This window comes from Heptranchias perlo, chromosome 1 (genome assembly GCF_035084215.1).
Source record: "Heptranchias perlo isolate sHepPer1 chromosome 1, sHepPer1.hap1, whole genome shotgun sequence".
Classification (NCBI taxonomy): Eukaryota; Metazoa; Chordata; class Chondrichthyes; order Hexanchiformes; family Hexanchidae; genus Heptranchias; species Heptranchias perlo.
The window spans coordinates 2,980,386-3,004,848 of record NC_090325.1 but is presented as its reverse complement, the minus strand read 5'-3'; the positions used below and the strand labels follow the sequence as shown (position 1 = coordinate 3,004,848).

At 48.1% G+C, this 24,463-nt stretch overlaps 1 protein-coding gene across 5 annotated transcripts in view; it reads right to left on the bottom strand.

Annotated features, from left to right (window-relative positions):
* Positions 1-4,285: 4,285 nt before the first annotated feature.
* znf638 (zinc finger protein 638) overlaps positions 4,286-24,463 on the bottom strand; it is a 242,035-nt gene continuing 221,857 nt past the window's right edge. For 3 of the 5 annotated variants that reach the window (XM_067978417.1, XM_067978525.1, XM_067978470.1), the window contains 7 exons: positions 20,582-22,028; positions 19,023-19,085; positions 16,954-17,146; positions 14,261-14,668; positions 12,721-12,840; positions 8,709-8,830; positions 4,286-4,609 (listed from right to left, as the gene is read on the bottom strand). In XM_067978417.1, coding sequence (XP_067834518.1) covers positions 4,541-4,609; positions 8,709-8,830; positions 12,721-12,840; positions 14,261-14,668; positions 16,954-17,146; positions 19,023-19,085; positions 20,582-22,028 — 2,422 coding nt within the window. In that variant the 3' untranslated portion in view covers positions 4,286-4,540. The remainder of the gene's footprint in view (positions 4,610-8,708; positions 8,831-12,720; positions 12,841-14,260; positions 14,669-16,953; positions 17,147-19,022; positions 19,086-20,581; positions 22,029-24,463) is intronic. The other 2 variants (XM_067978454.1, XM_067978485.1) reach the window with 2 other exon arrangements.

Sequence of the window (24,463 nt, the reverse complement as noted above, 5' to 3'; positions counted from 1 at the left end):
GAGTACATGCCCATTATCCCTCCTCTCTGGCTCCTACCTACTAACCAATTCCCTACTCATATCAATGGAGGGAAACAAAAAAAACGATGGTCCTAATACTGACCCCTGGGGAACCCCACTGCATACTTTTCAGTCAGAAAAACATCCGTTCACCACTACTCTCCACTTCCTATTCCTTAGCCAATTATGTACCCAGGTTACCACCGTCTCTTTAATCCCATCTGCTTCTATTTTCCAAATAAGGTCTGTTATGTGGTACTTTATCAAATGCCTTTTGGAAGTCCATATGTATAACATCTGCACTACCCTCTCTCTTACTTCATTAAAGAACTCAATTAGGTTAGTCAGACACAATTTGCCTTTAACAAATCTGTGCTGACTGTCCCTTATTAACCTATGCTTCTCCAAGTGAGAATTAATTATCACACCAATGACTTTAGACTGATTGGCCTGTCGTTACCAGGTTTATCCCTCTCCCCTTTTTTGAACAGGGGTGTAACATTTGCAATCCTCCAGTCCTCCGGCACCACTCCCATATCCAAGGAGGATTGAAAGATTGTGGTCAGAGCTTCTGCTACCTCCACCCTTGCTTCCCTCAGCAACCTCGGATGCATCCCACCTGGACTGGATGACTTGTTAACTTTGAGTGATGCCAACCTATTTAGCACCTCCTTTCTATCTATTTTTGGCCTATCCAATATCTCCAGTCCCCCATCTCTACTGCAACATTAACGTCATCCTCTTTTTAAGTGAAGACAGATGCAAAGTACTCAGTACCTCAGTCATGCTCTCTACCTCCATAAGATTTCCTTTTTTTGTCCCTAATCCACCTCACCATTCCTTTTACAAATATATAAAAAGTAAAAGGATAGTAAAAGATTTTGAGGTTCCTGTTTATGTTGCCCGCTAATCTTTTCTCATACTCTCTCTTTGCCCTTATGTCCTTTTTTCAATTTCCCTCTGCACTTTTTTTATTCGTTAATGGGATGTGGGCGTCGCTGGCGAGGCCGGCATTTATTGCTCATCCCTAATTGCCCTTGAGAAGGTGGTGGTGAGCCGCCTTCTTGAACCGTTGCAGTCCGTGTGGTGAAGGTTCTCCCACAGTGATGTTCGGAAGGGAGTTCCAGGATTTTGACCCAACTACGATGAAGGAACGGCGATATATTTCCAAGTCGGGATGGTGTGTGACTTGGAGGGGAACGTGCAGGTGGTGTTGTTCCCATGTTCCTGCTGCTCTTGTCCTTCTAGGTGGTAGAGGTCGTGGGTTTGGGAGGTGCTGTCGAAGAAGCCTTGGCGAGTTGCTGCAGTGCATCCTATGGCTGGTACACACTGCAGCCACTGTGTGCCGGTGGTGAAGGGAGTGAATGTTTAGGGTGGTGGATGGGGTGCCAATCAAGCGGGCTGCTTTGTCCTGGATGGTGTCGAGCTTCTTGAGTGTTGTTGGAGCTGCACTCATCCAGGCAAGTGGAGAGTATTCCATCACACTACTGACTTGTACATGGTGGAAAGGCTTTGGGGAGTCACCCAGCCTCTGGCCTGCTCTTGTAGCCACAGTATTTATATGGCTGGTCCAGTTAAGTTTCTGGTCAATGGTGACCCCCAGGATGTTGACGGTGGGGGATTCAGCGATGGTAATGCCGTTGAATGTCAAGGGGAGGTGGAGATGGTCATTGCCTGGCATTTGTCTGGCGCGAATGTTACATGCCACTTATGAGCCCAAGCCTGGAAGTTGTCCAGGTCTTGCTGCATGTGGGCTCGGACTGCTTCATTATCTGAGCGGTTGCAAACGGAACTGAACACTGTGCAATCATCAGCAAACATCCCCATTTCTGACCTTATAAACCATGTGGCAACTTGCACATATAGCTCGTCAACCTTATTTGTACTACCCCTCACATTAACACATATGCATTCCAACAACATGCTCGTCTGCTTTGCTTTTTCCCCCCCATCTAATTTATGTTCTTTCTACATTATTTTTTATTCTGTTGCTGTTTGGACCTGCTAATTTTCTATGCACCTTGTCTCTCCTCTCTGCTGCGATGTCCTGCTTTCCCTCTATTGAAATGAGTAGGGAATTGGTTAGGAGCCAGAGAGTAGGGATAATGGGTATGTACTCAAATTGGCAGGTTGTGACTAGGGATCTGTACTGGGGCCTCAGCTTTTCACTCTATTTATTCCTTCATCTAAGTTATTGATAAAGAGCTGCATATCTAAATTTGCTGACAACACGAAAGTTAGGTGTCACAGTAAGTAGATGAGAGCAGAAAGTTGCAAAGGGACATTGATGGATTAGGTGAGTGGGCAAAACTGCGGCAGATGGAGTTTAATATGGGAAAATGTGAGTTCATCCACTTTGGACCTAAGAAAGATAAATCAGAGTATTTTCTAGATGGCAAGATGATAGGAACTGTGGAGGAGCAGAGATTTAGGGGTCCAAGTACAGAAATCACTAAAAGATAGTGGACAGGTACAAAATATAATTAAAAAGGCAAATGGACTATTGGCCTTTTTCTCAGGAGGGCTGGAATACAAAGGGCTGGATGTTATGTTCCAGCTGTACAGAGCTCTGGTCAGACCACATCTGGAGATACTGAGTTCAGTTCTGGACACCGCCCCTCAGGAAGGATCTACTGGCCTTCGAGGGGGTGCAGCACAAAACTGAGATCGATCGATGTTGCTGGCGAGGTTATTAAGGGCTACGGAACCAAAGCGAGGAGATGGAGTTAAGATTCAGATCAGTCATGATTTAATTGAATGGCGGAACAGGCTTGAGAGGCTGAATGGCCTCCTCCTATATTCTTATAATGGAATATGAAAAAGTTGACAGGACCTGTATGCATACACAAGTTTTTAAAATATATTAGACATACAGGAGTGTTATACCCAGTGTCACAATGTGTTCTTATATACACTAGTAGTTGTGACATTTCTCAGTGAGTCAGAGGTTTTATAGGAATAGGGGTATTTATAGAATCATAGAAGTTTACAACATGGAAACAGGCCCTTCGGCCCAACATGTCTATGTCGCCCAGTTTATACCACTAAGCTAGTCCCAATTGCCTGCACTTGGCCCATATCCCTCTATACCCATCTTACCCATGTAACTGTCCAAATGCTTTTTAAAAGACAAAATTGTACCTGCCTCTGGCAGCTCGTTCCAGACACTCACCACCCTTTGAGTGAAAAAATTGCCCCTCTGGACCCTTTTGTATCTCTCCCCTCTCACCTTAAATCTATGCCCCCTCGTTATAGACTCCCCTACCTTTGGGAAAAGATTTTGACTATCGACCTTATCTATGCCCCTCATTATTTTATAGACTTCTATAAGATCACCCCTTAACCTCCTACTCTCCAGGGAAAAAAGTCCCAGTCTGTCCAACCTCTCCGTATAAGTCAAACCATCAAGTCCCGGTAGCATCCTAGTAAATCTTTTCTGCACTCTTTCTAGTTTAATAATATCCTTTCTATAATAGGGTGACCAGAACTGTACACAGTATTCCAAGTGTGGCCTTACTAATGTCTTGTACAACTTCAACAAGACATCCCAACTCCTGTATTCAATGTTCTGACCAATGAAACCAAGCATGCTGAATGCCTTCTTCACCACCCTATCCACCTGTGACTCCACTTTCAAGGAGCTATGAACCTGTACTCCTAGATCTCTTTGTTCTATAACTCTCCCCAACGCCCTACCATTAACGGAGTAGGTCCTGGCCCGATTCGATCTCCCAAAATGCATCACCTCACATTTATCTAAATTAAACTCCATCTGCCATTCATCAGCCCACTGGCCCAATTTATCCAGATCCCGTTGCAATCCTAGATAACCTTCTTCACTGTCCACAATGCCACCAATCTTGGTGTCATCTGCAAACTTACTAACCATGCCTCCTAAATTCTCATCCAAATCATTATTATAAATAACAAACAACAGCGGACCCAGCACCGATCCCTGAGGCACACCGCTGGACACAGGCCTCCAGTTTGAAAAACAACCCTCTACAACCACCCTCTGTCTTCTGTCGTCAATCCAATTTTGTATCCAATTGGCTACCTCACCTCAATAAAGTGTGATGAGAAAATTCACAGGAATTGAGTGCCATACACAAGACTCTTAATATAGATATATACAGTGCAATACACGGCAAGAGGGTGGGACTGTGTATAATGCGATACACGGCAAGAGGGTGGGACTGTGTATAATGCGATACACGGCAAGAGGGTGGGACTGTGTACGGTGCAATAGACGGCATGAGGGCGGGAAAGAATAAAACAGACACAGTTTCTCTAGAACATAATCTTTAATTGAATTATAACAGAATCGTCAATTGCTACAACAATTTATGTAAAAACACAAGACAACACTATTAACCCAAAAAACAGTTTCCATAATCGTTACAGCCGTGGAAAAATCATTTGTACAATGTTGTGACTGCCTAGTTAAACCGATAAAACAAGAGAAGGGGAACACTTGGACCCAAAATATACTTTAACTAAAGGTGGTGCTGTGCGAGCGGAGGCTGCGAGACCGCTCGTGTCACTTGTCCTGCTTTGCCATGCGCTCCTCCTGCTTTCGGACCTCCTCTTGTCGCTGTGTCACGTATTTCTGTAAATAGATACGAAACGGTTTCATGTATCGCAGCAGTTATACCACAGGAGTAGGGCATTCGGCTCATCGTGCCTGTGCCAGCTCTTTGAAAGAGCTATCCAATTAGTCCCATTCCCCTGCTCTTTCCCCATAGCCCTGTAATTTTTTTCCCTGTGAGTATTTATCTAATTCCCTTTTGAAAGTTATTATTGAATCTGCTTCCACCGCCCTTTCAGGCAGCACATTCCAGATCATCACAACTCGCTGCGTTAAAAAAAAACGTTGCCTCATGTCGCCTCTGGTTCTTTTGCCGATCACCTTAAATCTGTGTTCTCTGGTTACTGACCCTTCTGTCACTGGAAACAGTTTCTCCTTATTTACTCTATCAAAACCGTTCATGATTTTGAACACCTCTACCAAATCTCCCCATAACCTTCTCCGTTCTAAGGAGAACAATCCCAGCTTCTCCAGTCTCTCCATGTAACTGAAGTCCCTCATCCCTGGTACCATTCTAGTAAATCTCCTCTGCACCCTCTCTAAGGCCTTGACATCCTTCCTAAAGTGCGGTGCCCAGAATTGAACACAATACTCCAGCTGAGGCCTAACCAGTGTTCTGTAAAAGTTTAGCATAACTTCCTTGCTTTTGTACTCTATGCCTCTATTAATAAAGCCCAGGATCCCATTTGCCTTTTTAACAGCCTTCTCAACTTGTCCTACCATCTTCCAGGATTTGTGTACAGACACCCTCAGGTCTCTCTGTTCCTGCATCCCCTTTAAAATTGTACCATTTAGTTTATATTACCTCTTCTCATTTTTCTGACCAAATTATATCACGACACCAATCATAGATGGTGTCATGTTTCTTGAGTGTTGTTGGAGCTGCACTCATCCAGGCAAGTGGAGAGTATTCCATCATACTCCTGACTTGTGCCTTGTAGATGGTGGAAAGGCTTTGGGGGGTCAGGAGGTGAGTCACTCGCTGCAGAATACCCAGCCTCTGACCTGCTCTTGTAGCCACAGTATTTATATGGCTGGTCCAGTTAAGTTTCTGGTCAATGGTGACCCCCCAGGATGTTGATGGTGGGGGATTCGGCGATGGTAATGCCGTTGAATGTCATGGGGAGGTGGTTAGAATCTCGCTTGTTATTAGAACAAAAGAAATAGGAGCAGGAGTAGGCCATAAGGCCCCTCGAGCCTGCTCCGCCATCCAATCAGATCATGGCTGATCTTCAACCTCAACTCCACTTTCCGGCCCGATCCCCATATCCCTTGATTCCCCTAGAGTCCAAAAATCTATCCATCTCAGCCTTGAATATACTCAATGACTCAGCATCCACAGCCCTCTGGGGTAGAGAATTCCAAAGATTCACAACCCTCTGAAGAATTTCCTCCTCATCTCAGTCTTAAATGGCCGACCCCTTATCCTGAGACTATGCCCCCTTGTTCTGGACTCTCCAGCCAGGGGAAACAGCGTCTCACATCCACCCTGTTAAGCCCCCTCATAATCTTATATGTTTCAATGAGATCACCTCCCATTCTTCTAAACTCCAGAGAGTATAGGCCCATTCTACTCAACCTCTCTTCAAAGGACAACCCTCTCATCCCAAGAATTAATCTAGTGAATCTTCATTGCACCACCTCTAAGCAAGTATATCCTTCCTTAGATAAGGAGACCAAAACTGTACACAGTACTCCAGGTGAAGTCTCACCAAAGCCCTGCACAATTGTAGTAAGACTTCCTTACTCTTGTACTCCAAATCCCTTGCAATAAAGGCCAACATGCCATTTGCTTTCTTAATTGCTTGATGTACCTGTATGCTAACTTTTAGTGTTTCTCGTACCAGGTCACCCAAGTCTCTCTGGACACCAACATTTAATAGTTTCTCACCATTTAAAAAATATTCTGTTTTTCTATTCTTCTTACCAAAGTGAATAACCTCTCATTTCCCCACATTATACTCCATCTGCCACCTTCTTGCCCACTCATTTAACCTGTCTATATCCCTTTGCAGACTCTGTGTCCTCCTCACAACTTACTTTCCCACCGAGCTTTGTATCATCAGCAAACTTGGATACATTACATTCGGTCCCTTCATCTAAGTCTTTAATATAGATTGTAAATAGCTGAGGCCCAAGCACCGATCCTTGTGGCACCCCACTAGTTACAACCTGCCAACCTGAGAATGACCCATTTATTCCTACTCTCTGTTTTCTGTCCGTTAACTAATCCTCTATCCATGCTAATATATCACCCCCAACCCCATGAGCCCTTACCTTGTGTAACAACCTTTCATGTGGCACTTTATCAAATGCCTTTTGAAAATCCAAATATTCTACAATATTTATCAAATGCGATTTCCCTTTCATAAAACCATGTTTACTCTGCCTAATCGTATTATGATTTTCTAAGTGCCTTGTTATCACTTCCTTAATAATGGATTCCAGCATTTTCCCGACGATTGATGTCAGGCTAAATGGTTCTCAGTTTTCTCTCTCCCTCCTTTCTTGAATAGCAGGATTACATTTGCTACCTTCCAATCTGCTGGGATTGTTCTAGAATCTAGGGAAGATTATAACCAATGCATCCACTATCTCTGCAGCCTCCTCTTTTAGAACCCTCAGATGTAGGCCATCAGGTCCAGGGGATTTATCAGCTTTTAGTCCCATTAATTTCTCAAGTACTTTTTCCTCTACTGATATTAATTACTTTAAGTTCCTCACTCTCATTAGACCCTTGGTTCCCCAATATTTCTGATATGTTTTTTGTGTCTTCTACTGTGATGGCAGATACAAAATATATGTTTAATGTCTCTGCCATTTCCTTATTCCCCATTATAATTTCTCCTGTCTCAGCCACTAATGGACCAACATTTACTTTTGCTACTCTCTTCCTTTTTACATACTTGTAGAAGCTCTTACAATCCGTTTTTATATTTCTTGCTATTCTATTTTCTCCCTTATCAATTTTTTGTGTTGTTCCTAGATTTGATTATTTTTCACCTTTGCTGGTTTCTAAAACTCTCCCAACCCTCAGGCTTACTACTCTTAGCAACATTATAGACCTCTTCTTTTAATCTAATACTATCCTTAACTTATTTAGTCAGCCACGGATCACTTTTCCCGTGGAGTTTTTATTTCTCAATGGAATGTATATTTGTTGAGAATATTGAAATATTTCTTTAAATGTTTGCCATTGCTTTTCAACCATCATACCCTTTAATTTAATTTCCCAATCTACCTGAGCCAACTCGCCCCTCGTACCTATGTAATTGGCTTTATTTAAGTTTATGACTCTAGTTTTGGACATCACTCTCATCGTTGGAGATGGTCATTGCCTGGCACTTGTCTGGCACAAATGTTACTTACCACTTATCAGCCCAAGTCTGGATCTTGTCCAGGTCTTGCTGCATGCGGGCTCGGACTACTTCATTATCTGAGGGGTTGCGAATGGAATTGAACACTGTGCAATCTTCACCGAACATCACCACTTCTGACCTTATGATGGAGGGAAGGTCAGTGATGAAGCAACTGAAGATGGTTGAGCCTAGGACACTGCCCTGAGGAACTCCTGCAGCAATGTCCTGGGGCTGAGATGATTGGCCTCCAACAACTATCACCATCTTCCTTTGTGCTAGGTATGACTGACCCACCCCGGCATAGTTTCATACGACGTATCATGGAAAACACCACAGGAGATCCGTAGATATAAGTCTACATAATCCATAACTTTCGTTTGAGGATTACAGTCTCAACCAATTCGCTGCTCAATGGCCACTCTCAACAATGTTACACCGTGGAGTGATGGAACGGGGCTGTGTCATTCCCCACACGGTGAGCTCTTGATTTCAATTGTCCCGCAGAGGGCAGCTGCCAAGTGGAGACTAGACGCTTATCCACAGTAAAAGGGGAAATGATTATCGGACTGTAGTCTGTTTCTCATCTCACCCATGGAGCCGCCCAATTACGGCTCACTTTCGTGTAGTAAGTGGTGTGGTCAGCACACAGCTCCGGCCTGGGCTATGGCCACTCTTTTACAACATTGTTGGTATTTTAAGTGCGAGGCCAGAAGTTGAATGCTCCTGGACACACAATAACAGTACTGATGTACAGCACTTACCTCCATATTCTTGTAGTGCAGCACAGTGCCACAGTGAGTCACCTTGGCTGTGTCCTCATTTGTGTAAAACAGAGAACAAATCTGACAAAAGTAACCGGTCTTTGGAACAATGAATTCAACACCTGCGGACAGAGGACAGGATGTCAGCAGTGGGTCGGAGAAGCTGCTCAGTACAAGGTCGAACATACAACTTCTAAATTAATCCTCCTGAATGGCACGCTGTCCCTCCAGGTTCGTTTCGTTATGTGGACGCGTGCATAACTCTCAATATGTGCACGGTGCCTTCACCTTATAAACTTACCCAGTCGGCCGGACTGCAAATACCTACTCCCTCATTGGTGATTTTAGGCCAATGAGACAGCTGCCTTTAGACATGGAAATTTTAAAGAGTTGGAAGTAAAGCTTCCAAGTTCCAGCTTAGAATCATAGAAAGGTTACAGCATGGAAGGAGGCCATTCGGCCCATCGAGGCCGTGCTGGCTCTCTGCAAGAGCAATCGAGCTAGTCCCACTCCCCCGTCCTATCCCCGTAGCCCTGCAAATTTTTTCCCTTCAGATACTTATCCAGTTCCCTTTTGAAGGCCATGATTGAATCTGCCTCCACCACCCCCTCGGGCAGTGCATTCCAGATCATAACCACTCGCTGTGTAAAAAGGTTTTTCCTCATGTCACCTTTGGTTCTTTTGCCAATCACCTTAAATCTATGTCCTCTGGTTCTTGACCCTTCTGCCAAAGGGAACAGTTTCTCTCTATCTACTCTGTCTAGATCCTTCATGATTTTGAATACCTCCATCAAATCTCCTCACAACCTTCTCTACTCTAAGGAAAACAACCCCAGCTTCTCCAGTCTATCCACGTAACTGAAGACCCTCATCCCTGGAATTATTCTAGTAAATCTTTTCTGCACCCTCTCTAAGGCCCTCACATCTTTCCTAAAGTGCGGTGCCCAGAACTGGACACAATACTCCAGTTGTGGCCGAGCCAATGTTTTATAAAGGTTCGTTATGACTTCCATACTTTTGTACTCTATGCCTCTATTTATAAAGCACAGGATCCCGTATGCTTTTTTAACCACTTTCTCAACCTGCACTGCCACCAACTATGATTTATGCACATATACCCCCAGATCTCTCTGTTCCTGTACCCCTTTAGAATTGTACCCTTTAGTTTATATTGCCTCTCCTCGTTCTTCCTACCAAAATGTGTCACTTCGCATTTCTCTGCGTTAAATTTCATCTGCCACGTGTCTGCCCATGCCACCAGCCTGTCTACTATATCCTCCTCACTGTTTACCACCCTTCCAAGTTTTGTGTCATCTGCAAATTTTGAAATTGTGCCCTGTACACCCAAGTCCAAGTCATTAATATATATCAAGAAAAGCAGTGGTCCCAGCACCGACCCCTGGGGAACACCACTGTACACCTCCCTCCAGTCCAAAAAACAACCGTTCACCACTACTCTCTGTTTCCTGTCACTTAGCAAATTTTGTATCCATACTGCCACTGCCCCCTTTATTCCGTGGGCTTCAACTTTGATGACAAGCCTATTATGCGGCACTTCGTCAAACATAGAAAATAGGAGCAAGAGTAGGCCATTCGGCCCTTCGGGTCTGCTCCACCATTCAAAATGATCATGGCTGATCGTCTAACTCAGTTCCCTGTTCCCGCTTTTTCCCCATATCTCTTGATCCCTTTAGCATTAAGAAATATATGTATCTCCTTCTTGAATATATTTAATGACTTGGCCTCTACTGCCTTCTGTGGTAGAGAATTCCACAGGTTCACCACCCTCTGAGTGAAGAGATTTCTCCTCATCTCGGTTCTAAATGGCATACCCTGGTTCTGGACTCCCCAGCCATCGGGAACATCCTCCCTGCATCTAATCTGTCTAGTCCTGTTAGAATTTTATATGTTTGGATGAGATCACCTCTCATTCTTCTAAACTCTAGTGAACATAGGCCTAGTCGACCCAATCTCTCCTCATACGTCAGTCCTGCCATCCCAGGAATCAGTCTGGTAAACCTTCGTTGCACTCCCTCCATGGCAAGGACATCCTTCCTCAGATAAGGAGACCAAAACTGCACACAATACTCCAGATGTGGTCTCACCAAGGCCCTGTATAACTGCAGTAAGACATCCCTGCTCCTGCACTCAAATCCTCTTGCAATGAAGGCCAACATACCATTCGCCTTCCTAACTGCTTGCTGCACCTGAATGCTCACTTTCAGCGACTGGTGTACAAGGACACCCAGGTCTCGTTGCACCTCCCCTTTTCCCAATCTATCACCATTCAGATAATAATCTGCCTTTCTGTTTTTACAACCAAAGTGGATAACCTCACATTTATCCACGTTATACTGCATCTGCCATGTTCTTGCCCACTCACCCAACTTGTCTAAATCACATTGGAGCCTCTTTGCATCCTCCTCACAGCTCACATTCCACCCCAGCTTTGTGTCGTCTGCAAACTTGGAAAATATTACATTTAGTTCCCTCATCCAAATCATTGATATATATTGTGAATAGCTGGGGCCCAAGCACTGATCCCTGCGGTACCCCACTAGTCACTGCCTGCCACCCCGAAAAAGCCCCATTTATTCCTACTCTCTGTTTCCTGTCTGTCAACCAATTCTCAATCCATGCCAGTATATTCCCCCCATCCCATGTGCTTTAATTTTGCACACTAACCTCTTGTGTGGGACCTTATCAAAAGCCTTCTGAAAATCCAAGTACACCACATCCACTGGTTCTCCCCTATCTATTCTACTAGTTACATCCTCAAAAAACTCCAGTAGATTTGTTAAGCATGATTTCCCTTTCATAAACCCATGCTGACTTTGTCCAATCCCGTAATGACCTCCAAGTGTTCTGTTATCACATCTTTTATAATAGACTCCAGCATTTTCCCCACGACTGATGTTAGGCTAACTGGTCTGTAATTCCCTGTTTTTTCTTTCCCTCCTTTTTTAAATAGTGGGGTTACATTTGCCACCCTCCAATCTGTAGGAACTGTTCCAGAGTCTATAGAATTTTGGAAGATGATCACCAATGCATCCACTATTTCCAGGGCCACTTCCTTTAGTACTCTCAACGCCTTTTGGAAGTCCATATACACAACATCAACCGCATTGCCCTCATCAACCCTCTCTGTTACCCCATCAAAAAAACTCAATCAAGTTAGTTAAACACGATTTGCCTTCAACAAATCCGTGCTGGCTTTCCTTTATTAATCCACACTTGTCGAAGTGACTATTAATTTTGTCCTGGATTATCATTTCTAAAAGTTTCCCCACCACCGAGGTTAAATTGACCGGCCTATAGTTGCTGGGTTTATCCGTACACCCTTTTTTGAACAAGGGTGTAACATTTGCAATTCTCCAGTCCTCTGGCACCACCCCCGTATCTAAGGATGTTTGGAAGATTATAGCCAGTACCTCTGCAATTTCCACCCTTACTTCCCTCAGCAACCTAGGATGCATCCCATCCGGACCGGGTGACTTAACTACTTTAAGGACAGCTAGCCTTTCCAGTATCTCCTCTATCAATTTTTAGCCCATCCAGTGTCTCAACTATATCTCCCTTTACTGAGACTCTGGCAGCATCTTCTTCCTTGGTAAAGACAGATGCAAAGTACTCATTTAGTACCTCAGCCATGCCCTCCGCCTCCATGAGTAGATCTCCTTTATGGTCCCTAATCGTCCCCACCCCTCCTCTTACTACTCGTTTACATGCCTGTAGAAGACTTTTGGATTCCATTTTATGTTGGTCGCCAGTCTATTCTCATACTCTCTCTTTGCCCCTCTTATTTCCTTTTTCACTTCCCCTCTGAACTTTCTATATTCAGCCTGGTTCTCACTTGTATTATCAACCTGACATCTGTCATACACAGCAGAAACGGTGTAGAGAGGGCGTAGGGCTTGGGCCGGGGGCCGGGGAAAAGGAGTACTTTCTGCTGGCATAATGTTACTTAAGTGCAAACTAAAAGCTGTACACAGCGGTGGCACGCTGGACTCACCAATAGGGTTGTTAGGCTTATAGGGCGGCATCTTTAACTCAGCGAGCATCGGGCTAGCCAACCTCGTCCGCTTCGATTCAGGTTCCACCTCAGAGATGCGATCTCTCCTCAACTTGGGATCTATTTAAAAAATAAAATGAATTAGCGTGGCTTAAAAACCCTTTGAGCTCAACTCATTTAACAAGAACTGGTTTATTATGTGAACTGATATTCTGGGCTCATAGTTTGTTGTTTTAAATACCACAGTGAAGTCCCTAATTAACTGTACCCCAGAGGGCGGTGGACGCTCAGTCATTGAGTATATTCAAGACTAAGATCGATAGATTTTTAGACTCTAGCGATATAGGGATCGGGCGGGAAAGTGGAGTTGAGGTCGAAGATCAGCCATGATCTGAATGAATGGCGCAGCAGGTTCAAGGGGCCGTACGGCCTACTCCTGCTCCTATCTCTTATGTTCTTATTAACTACGTTCTCTTGCTTTTCTCTGCCCCTTTCCCTGAGTACACACTTACTCAGGAGAGGCCTGACCAGAACTGAACACAGCACGCTGAGGGTCAGTGAGTGACAGACACACCCGTACTGAGAGAGATCGCAGGGTCAGTATAACCTTTGTTAAACTGGCTCTGCATCCTTGCATTCTACCTGCTTGAATGGCTTCCACTGCACTGTCTGCTGAAAGTAACATCTGCTTTCACTCCCATGTCCAATTGAAAGCAAATCCAGAACAAAATCTTTTCACACAAGTGGTGATGTTTACATTGGCCTGTGGTTCGCTCCTCCAGCCACGCCCACTGTCTCAGTTAGTATTTTTATCCTCTTCCCCCCCCCCCGCAATTCTGGTTCAGGCTGGGGTACAGCTTCACAAACACTGGACTATTTGTGGGAGACTCCCAACACAGAGTGTTAACAGGGTATCCAAAGGCTCTTCAGCTAAGCCTGACCCTCCCCATCTGAAGCGTCCACTTCCCAGCAGGAGGTGACTGGATAGCAGCCGGGACTGATGGGGGCCAATCCTAGCCAGTCCAGGCCGGCCTCCCCCAGCACAGCGTGGGCTGAGATTACCAGAGACTGGGAGTTGAAACCAATTACCGCCAGCACATCGAGTGCTTTATTTGCATGTTGACTCTGTGGGCGGGATTTTTTCTGATGCTGTGTGATTATTCAGCCCCCGTGCACCTGGGCTGAACTTGAACACGGAGAGTGGATCGACCCGTGTAATTTACTACAAACACCGAGACCAGCTCAGAGGTAATACCCCCCTCTCATGGCCTACAGGAGTCGTCGTTCTGATCTCTGAGGAAATAGGGGGGAGTCGGAGAAGAATGAGAAGCTGTGTCTGAGTGTGAATCACTTCTCGGGGTAAAAGGCCACTTGCTCAGGGAGCGGGAAGCTGCCAGTGTCGGGAGACTGTATCCAGGCACGGTGGAGTCCGCAGGAGAGAGCAATGAATAAATCTGTTAAACTGCTGATGAGACTCAATCTCACACCTTGTGGCAGGAGTTGAGAAACTGTGCTCAGCTCTCTCTCCCTCAACACTCACCCGTACGCTGTTCCAGGGCTGTAGACTTGGCCACGTCTCCCCCTGAGCTGATGGACGATGCTCGGGCCAGGGGCAGGCTGCTGGGGGGCTGTCCCGTTGCCTTGCGGGAAGGCTCACTGTCCCCAGCTGCCGAGGTCACTGCTTCCTTCTTCGCAGCGATGGTTCCCACGGCCTCTTGTTTCGAGTCTGCGACGGGGGGGGCTTTGCAGGGCTCCGTTGCAGGCACTTCAAGTGGCTGCACCTGGACTGTCTCCGACTCGGTCTCCATAGACTCCTCTTTCACGGCTGCCTTGGGCTTGGGCTCAGGTTGGGGTTCAGCCTCGGGTTGGGGTTCAGGCTCGGGTTGGGGTTGGGGTTCAGGGATAGATTTCACCTCCGTCGTCTCCGCCTTTGTTGGTGCATCATCTGCTGTGGGACACAGATAAGATTATTGAGCTAGTAACATCTCCACCATTCTCCACATTTTATTTTATCCATTCTTGAGATGCAGTTGCACAGACTCAAATTAGAAAAGAAACAATAGAACAACCTTGCCTTTATATAGCGCCTTTCACATCAGGATGTCCCAAAGTGCTTCACTGCCAATGAAGTACTTCTGAAGTGCAGCCAGTGTTATGTAAGTAAATGCAACCGCCAATATGCGCACAGCAAGATCTCACGAGCAGCAATGTGAAGAATAACCAATTAATCTGTTTTTGATGGATTTGGTCATGGGGCAAGTGCTGGCCAGAACTCCCAGATCATTCTCAAATAGAGCCACGGGATCTTTTACAGCCACTCAAGACGGTAGGCAGGGCCTCGGTTTAAAGTCTAATCCGAAAGATGTCTCCCTCAGTACTGCACTGGGCGTGTCAGCCTGGACTACGTGCTCAAGTGTCTGGAGTGGGGCTTTAACCCACGGCCGTGGCACTCAGACTTGACAGCATCACCAACTGAACCAACCTAACACTTTTCAAGCTCCCTTCATGAATTTAAAGGTGTCCCGAGATGAACGATGGTGGAACTCGGGCAGCATTGTTGCCACAGAAACAGGCACAGAGCTGAGTATAAGGTAGGTATCCTGTTAAGTAAATCAGGGCCAATGGGGTCTCCTGGACTAGTTTTGATCATCGAAGAGGGTCAGAGAAGAATTTTCCAGCTATTTCCTGCTAATTGGCCATGGATTTTATCTGATTTTTTGCCTCTCCATGATGGCATAGCTCCGGGCGGGTGGGGAGTGTCTGTATAGTGATGCACAAGGCATCACAACTGCGTGGGCCAGGCTGGACGGACCAGGTGGTCAATTCCTGTCGGTCATTTTCATATGTTCGTAAGTGAGAGACAAAGTATAGCAGATACTGGAGCAGTCCAGTCACTAAAGCACTGGGTGATAAATTTCACCCATTTGATACCCTGTGTTTCTGCAGCTCTTCCTTATGCCAATGGAACACTGATGAGGAGTAATTAGAGACCCACGACCCTCGGGTAAGACTGCTCCAGTGACCGTGGATAGTGGTGCTGACTGCCCAGCTGAAGCAGGAGAACCGTCCAGCCACGTGATACTATCAGATTAGCGGTGAAGTTACACAGCCTCCCAGAACCCAGCCTTCTGACAGGGGTAGTCACCCCTCAACGGCCAGGCTCTCATTTTAAGGTTATGCCTCCTTGGTCCAGAGGAAATAGTTTCTATCTACCCTTTCAAATCCTTTCAGCGTTTTAATTACCTCAATTAGATCAGCTCTCAACCTTCTAAACTCAAGGGAATACAAGCAAAGTTTATTCTAACTATCCTCATAATTTAACCCTTTAAGCCCCGGTATCATTCTGGTGAATCTGCGCTGCACCCCCTCCAAGGCCAATATATCCTTCCTGAGGTGCGGTGCCCAGAACTGAACGCAGTATCTCCAGGATAGTGACTGACCAAGGCTCTGTACAACTTGAGATAAAGGTCAACATTCCATTAGCCTTTCGATTGCTTTTTGTCCCTGTATACGAGCTTCTAGTGATCTGTGTACATGGACACCCTAGTCTCTTCACTCCTCCACAGCTCTTAGTCTCTCCCCATTGAGAAAATATTCAGATGTCTTTCTCAGATCCAAAGTGGGTGACTTCTCATTTCCCACATTATACTCATCCTGGCACAGTTTTGCTCACTCACTTAATCTATCAATGTCCCATTGCAACTTTCTGTTCTCAGCTACACTATTTACTGTGCCACCTAACTTAGTGCCATCTGCAAATGTAGATTTACAGCTTTCTGTGAACAGCAACCTCAAAACAAAAAGGTCTGGTGCACTATGATAGAATTCATAGCACAGGAGGAGGCCACTTGGCCCAGCGCACCCAGAGTACTAGCTTTCCAACAGGAGCTGTCTCCTCCGATACCTTTTCCCCATCTCCCTTTATACTCTAGCTTTTCACGTATTTCTCCAATTTCCGTCAAATTATGTTTAGCCACAAGCATACTCAGCAAAAGCAAATAGTTTTCATAAAGCACCCTGAAGACATCTAGGGGTCAAATATCCTCCCCCCTCCCACCCCACCCCACCCCGGTGACTCAAACCCACTACTGGACCTCTGAACCTCGTAGTCTGGGACCTGCATAGACCCCAGGTCTCAGAATGTGAGATTCCAGGAGCGTGGATTCTGATTCTCGTGGGCGTCCTGGCTGGCAGTTACTGATCCGCGTACACAGCCCAGGACTGTGGCTTTACCTGGAACAGGCTCCGGTTCCTTGACTTCCTGCGTAGTCTCTGCCTTTCTTGTCACTGGCTCAGCACTTTTCGAAGGTTGGGCGTCGCTTTTGGATTTATTTTCAGGAATCTGATTTCCGGTAGTGTCTTCCTCTTCACCCACTTCATCCACAGTAACAAATTCATCCAGGTTAAAAGGGAAGATGTCCTTTTCCTTTGCAAATTAAAAAAAAAACAAAAATGAATTTCTTCGAAACAAAAGGTTAGGGACAATAGTGCTGATTAATAAAGACTTCCCATTTCAACCATCTACTTTAAAAAAGAATGGATCTGCTCAACTATGATTGGCACGATCAATTTATCGAAACTGGATTCAAAAAACGGGACCGCTGCAAATCAGCTTAAAGGAACTGGGGTCATTAAAGGGCATTTTGTCGAAGACATCAAAATGGAACACAATACAGTCTGCAGTTCATTTCTCCCAGTTACGGGCATGGGGAGGGCAGATCAGGAACAAGTTATATGTATATTTCAGGGGAGTGCAGTCAAGTCATTGCCATGCAAAGGCAGAAACATTAGAACAAAATAAAATCTTCTCCCGTATTCTTTGAACAAATTGGTCCATTGGTGACCAGAGTTTTCTAATATAATCAGGCTCACTTATACTCTCGGTGGTCAGACTTCATTCAGTGTTGTTCAGCTCCTGCCCGTATCCCCGCTGTGTTGGAATCACAGCTCACCAGCTCGCACAAGATTTCCAACTCTAACTCAAGTCTGTGCTGGTGTTTTTCTCGGAGTCCTCAGTCTAATCCCATTCTCCTGCTCGCTCCTGGTACCCTTAATATTCCTCTCTCCAAACAACTACCTAATTCCTGTTAAATTAATTTATGTTCTGCACCAACCACCATTTGTGTAAAGACATTTTATCGAACCTCCCTTTTGAATCCTCTTGGGACCTTTCATTACCTTCCCGCTCCCTGGCCGATCTATCCTTTACTCCCCCTCCTCACCTCCATAGGCCTAGTGCTCACACTCACTTAAACTGCTTACTCTATTCTCTCCCTGCCATACTGTGTAGACCCTCCCATCACTGGCCCCAGGTCTGGTGGTGTAGGCCACCCCCACCCCCCCAACCCCTGGTACTACTCACTGCTGCCCCAGAACCTCCGTAATCAGAATCATTCCCTCCCACGTCACATCCCTTAGCCTCCCCATTATTTACCTCCCTAATCTAGCTCAATTAATAATTGAAATTAATCATTTAAAATCTGAGAGCGATTGATTTTTGCTAGCCAAGGGTATTTAAGGAATACGGAGCCAAGGTGGGAGGATGGAGTTAGGATGCAGATCAGCCATGATCTTGTTGAATGGCAGAAAGGGCTCGAGGGGCTGAATGGCCTCCTCCTGTTCCTGTGTTCCTACACGGGCTAGTGTGCATTCAGCAATTTGTTGTACAGCTCTTGCCTACATCCCCGCTGTGTTGGAATCACAGCTCACCAGCTCACAAAAAATCTCCTACTCTAGCTCATTTTACCCCCCCATCAAGGCCTCAGAATTGTGGAGCTCCTCTCCTCCCAGTCTCCCCTTTCTCCATCAATCTACAGACATTTAAAACCAAAGCTTAGTATTACCTAACTACTGCTTTTTATCTTCTCTTTTACTCTTGGCCCTTCTGCTGGGTTCCTCAACAAAGATACTCCTTCCCACCGACTCAGCAAGTATGTCCAGTCAGCATCTGAGCCACAGACCTGGAAAGTGAGCTAGCTGGTCTTACCTGGGGCACCACAACTGGTCTCAGGGCCCCTGGGTTAGGGACGGTTTCTAGGTTTCTAATCCCCATTGCTATCTGGTGACTCCTGCTGGAAACTGCGCTTTTGTGGATTTTGGGTAAGGAAAGGCCTTGGATGTGACAAATAGCTGCCTAAAGACTCAGTCAAAGTTCAAACATGAAATAACGGCCACTTGGGAAAGGTAGCAGATGGTCCAGGAAGTATCAGGGAGCCAACACTTTCAGGGAGGAGGAGAGGGGGAGAGGGGGGAAAGAGAGAGGAGGGTCGAGATGGGAGTGAATCATTAAGAGAGACAATCACCACTTCTTTCTTTGGACTTTTGCTGCTAGTCTTGCGATCCTTACTGCTTCTCTCTGAAGTCGTCTGAAAAATAGGCGGTTATATCATTTTTTAAAAAGTTCTTCAAACCGTGAGTGACATTTTACATCATGTCCTCCATGATCACTGCAAAAGGGTCAGAACACAGTGAGAGGGAGATGAGCAGAGAGCAAAATGCATAGGACAGAAACGGAGAGGGCGCGCACACACAGGCAGTCAGAGGGCGCGCACACACAGGCAGTCAGAGGGCGCGCACACACAGGCAGTCAGAGGGCGCGCACACACAGGCAGTCAGAGGGCGCGCACACACAGGCAGTCAGAGGGCGCGCACACACAGGCAGTCAGAGGGCGCGCACACACAGGCAGTCAGAGGGCGCGCACACACAGGCAGTCAGAGGGCGCGCACACACAGGCAGTCAGAGGGCGCGCACACACAGGCAGTCAGAGGGCGCGCACACACAGGCAGTCAGAGGGCGCGCACACACAGGCAGTCAGAGGGCGCGCACACACAGGCAGTCAGAGGGCGCGCACACACAGGCAGTCAGAGGGCGCGCACACACAGGCAGTCAGAGGGCGCGCACACACAGGCAGTCAGAGGGCGCGCACACACAGGCAGTCAGAGGGCGCGCACACACAGGCAGTCAGAGGGCGCGCACACACAGGCAGTCAGAGGGCGCGCACACACAGGCAGTCAGAGGGCGCGCACACACAGGCAGTCAGAGGGCGCGCACACACAGGCAGTCAGAGGGCGCGCACACACAGGCAGTCAGAGGGCGCGCACACACAGGCAGTCAGAGGGCGCGCACACACAGGCAGTCAGAGGGCGCGCACACACAGGCAGTCAGAGGGCGCACACAGGCAGTCCGATTTATCTTTCTTGGATTCAAAGTGGATGACACACTTACCCACACTGAGCTATTTGCCACAATTTTGCCCACTCACTTACTCTATCAATGTAAGTTCCTGCTCCCATCTACACAACTTAATGTTCCTCCTACCTTAATGTCTGCAAACTTGGATATAGAGCTCTCTATTTCTTCCACCAAGTCATTGATATACATGGTGAGGAGCTGAGGCCCCAGTTCAGATCCCTGCGGAACACCAATTGTCACATCCCGCCAATCAGAACATTCCCTTTATCCCCACTCCCTGTCTCCTACCACCCAGCTAATTATTAACCCTTTGGTTTAACGGCCTTTCCAGTTATTAAAGCTGCTTATCTTTTATATTCCGTCTCAGCCTTCTTCTCTAGGCTTTTGCTAACTACTGAGAGGAAGAGACAGAAGAAATATGACATCAAGCATGGTCAGAATTGAAGCAGTGAGCCAGTAGGGGCAGGGGACAGGGGAGTGAAATTCTGCCTTGGTGACAGTGCACTTGTGTTTCAATAACTAGTGTAGTGAGAAGACATCCACCTAAATGGGCTATTTCTCCAAATTTACACCCTAACTCTCACAGCACAAGAGTGAGGGGAAGCTGCACGCGCACACACACATTCAGCGCCTTGGGGGACCTGAACCACATCCCCAGTGAACAGTTACCTTGCTCCTGGTGGACGATTTATAATCCTTTTCTCGTGGATGCTGGGACACGTGCCTGCGATCGAGCCTCGACTCTTTCTCCTTCTGATGGGACGAGGTGCTTCGTCCACTCCCCTCTCTGCTGCAGCGGTCCCTGGACGAGCTCCTGCCTGGAGTGGGTCCACCCGGTTTGCCCGGATCCTTCGCCAAGTGCTCCTTTTTAGCTGGAGCTGCTTTCTTCTCGGTCGATTTTGAGGCGCTGCTCTCTTTGTTACCTGGTTTCGTTGCTATGGGCTTCGGAGGCGTGGCGGCGGCGGGGGGAGCTGCGGGTTTGGGCGGTGTTATGGGGGCCGGGGTGGAGGGTTTATCGGTCGCTGTGGGAGCTGGGGCCCCACCAGCGGCGGGAGCAGATGCACCCGGGGAGGGCGCGGCGGCCGGCTGCGTGCTGGCCTTCTCTGCGACTGGCACGGTTGGCGCAGTAGGGGTGGCTGCCACGGGTGGAGTTGCAGCACTCGCAGCAGCAGGGCTGCTCACCGTGCTGCTGGTGATCGGCAGCGGCTTGGTTGCCACGTTAGCGGCAGCCGGCGGTGGCGTCTTAGAGGCTGCGTTGGCAGCAGTGGCGGGGGTGGGCTTAGTGGTGGCATTAGCTGCAGCCGGCGTGGGTTTGCCGGCTGGGTGGGTGGGCGTTTGGCCTGGTTTGCCGGCTGGGTGGGTGGGCGTTTGGCCTGGTTTGCCGGCTGCAGCCGCAGGAGTTGGTGCAGGTTTCGCAGCTGCATTCGCCGCGGCTGCAGCCGGCTTGGTGGCTGCACCCCGAGGTGGTTTAGTAGCTGCATCGATCGGGGTCTGGCCCGGTTTGGCGGCCACGCTGGCAGTTACTGGCGCGGACTTGGCTGCCACATTCGGTGCAGCCACAATGGAGGCGGCTGGCGCTGGTTTAGCGAGTGCATTCAGGGCGGGCACCGCGGGCTTGGAGGCTGCGCTGGCATTAGCTGCAGTTGGTTTCACGGCCGCCGACGCAGGTTTAGCGGCTGCAGCTGGCACAGGTTTGGATGGCGGATTTCCACTGGCCGGAGCCGGCTTACCAAGTGGGGAGGCACCGGCTGAATTCAAGATGGGCACAGGTTTAGCAGGCACGGCTCCTGCAGCTGCTGGCGTCCCGGCTGCAGCCGAAGCTGGTGGCGTATTGGCCAGTGGTGCACTGGCTGCCCTTGGAGTGGCCACGGGAGTTTTAAGCGGGGCAGGTGGATCGGTCACTGTTGTCGTGCTCAGGCTCGGTGCAGTTGCCGCTGCCTCTGTCTCTGAAGCAGGCGTCACCACTACAGTCGGGTTTGCTGAATCTGTTTTAGTTTGGTCACTCAGAGTCTTCGCAGATTTCTCATCACTCACGTCACTCATTTCTACATCTTTAGACTCTGCAGATCCAGATGTTTCAGTCTCCAGCGGTTCTGGCTCAGTGGTGGCATCACAACTGAAAAGCAAAAGTTTTCATGAATATTTGCTTGGACTGGGTGTGACAGTGGGTCAGACACTGTCCTTTCACACTCTGTGACGGTGGGTCAGACACTGTCCTTTCACACTCTGGGACAGTGGGTCAGACACTGTCCTTTCACACTCTGGGACAGTGGGTCAGACACTGTCCTTTCACACTCTGGGACAGTGGGTCAGACACTGTCCTTTCACACTGTGGGACAGTGGGTCAGACACTGTCCTTTCACACTCTGGGACAGTGGGTCAGACACTGTCCTTTCACACTCTGGGACAGTGGGTCAGACACTGTCCTTTCACACTCTGGGACAGTGGGTCAGACACTGTCCTTTCACACTCTGGGACAGTGGGTCAGACACTGTCCTTTCACACTCTGGGACAGTGGGTCAGACACTGTCCTTTCACACTCTGGGACAGTGGGTCAGACACTGTCCTTTCACACTCTGGGACAGTGGGTCAGACACTGTCCTTTCACACTCTGGGACAGTGGGTCAGACACTGTCCTTTCACACTCTGGGACAGTGGGTCAGACACTGTCCTTTCACACTCTGGGACAGTGGGTCAGACACTGTCCTTTCACACTCTGGGACAGTGGGTCAGACACTGTCCTTTCACACTCTGGGACAGTGGGTCAGACACTGTCCTTTCACACTCTGGGACAGTGGGTCAGACACTGTCCTTTCACACTCTGGGACAGTGGGTCAGACACTGTCCTTTCACACTCTGGGACAGTGGGTCAGACACTGTCCTTTCACACTCTGGGACAGTGGGTCAGACACTGTCCTTTCACACTCTGGGACAGTGGGTCAGACACTGTCCTTTCACACTCTGGGACAGTGGGTCAGACACTGTCCTTTCACACTCTGGGACAGTGGGTCAGACACCGTCCTTTCACACTCTGGGACAGTGGGTCAGGCACCGTCCTTTCACACTCTGGGACAGTGGGTCAGGCACCGTCCTTTCACACTCTGGGACAGTGGGTCAGGCACCGTCCTTTCACACTCTGGGACAGTGGGTCAGGCACCGTCCTTTCACACTCTGGGACAGTGGGTCAGGCACTGTCCTTTCACACTCTGGGACAGTGGGTCAGGCACTGTCCTTTCACACTCTGGGACAGTGGGTCAGGCACTGTCCTTTCACACTCTGGGACAGTGGGTCAGGCACTGTCCTTTCACACTCTGGGACAGTGGGTCAGGCACTGTCCTTTCACACTCTGGGACAGTGGGTCAGACACTGTCCTTTCACACTGTGGGACAGTGGGTCAGACACTGTCCTTTCACACTCTGGGACAGTGGGTCAGACACTGTCCTTTCACACTCTGGGACAGTGGGTCAGACACTGTCCTTTCACACTCTGGGACAGTGGGTCAGACACTGTCCTTTCACACTCTGGGACAGTGGGTCAGACACTGTCCTTTCACACTCTGGGACAGTGGGTCAGACACTGTCCTTTCACACTCTGGGACAGTGGGTCAGACACTGTCCTTTCACACTCTGGGACAGTGGGTCAGACACTGTCCTTTCACACTCTGGGACAGTGGGTCAGACACTGTCCTTTCACACTCTGGGACAGTGGGTCAGACACTGTCCTTTCACACTCTGGGACAGTGGGTCAGGCACTGTCCTTTCACACTGTGGGACAGTGGGTCAGACACTGTCCTTTCACACTGTGGGACAGTGGGTCAGACACTGTCCTTTCACACTGTGGGACAGTGGGTCAGACACTGTCCTTTCACACTCTGGGACAGTGGGTCAGACGCTGTCCTTTCACACTCTGGGACAGTGGGTCAGACGCTGTCCTTTCACATTCTGGGACAGTGGGTCAGACGCTGTCCTTTCACACTCTGGGACAGTGGGTCAGACACTGTCCTTTCACTCTGGGACAGTGGGTCAGACACTGTCCTTTCACACTCTGGGACAGTGGGTCAGATACTGTCCTTTCACACTCTGGGACAGTGGGTCAGACGCTGTCCTTTCACATTCTGGGACAGTGGGTCAGACGCTGTCCTTTCACATTCTGGGACAGTGGGTCAGACGCTGTCCTTTCACACTCTGGGACAGTGGGTCAGACACTGTCCTTTCACTCTGGGACAGTGGGTCAGACACTGTCCTTTCACACTCTGGGACAGTGGGTCAGATACTGTCCTTTCACTCTGGGACAGTGGGTCAGACACTGTCCTTTCACTCTGGGACAGTGGGTCAGACACTGTCCTTTCACACTCTGGGACAGTGGGTCAGACACTGTCCTTTCACACTCTGGGACAGTGGGTCAGACACTGTCCTTTCACTCTGGGACAGTGGGTCAGACACTGTCCTTTCACACTTTGGGACAGTGGGTCTCAAACTGGGGTTCAATTTTTAAAAAAAAATTCATTCTTCGGATATGGGCGTCGCTGGCGAGGCCGGCATTTATTGCCCA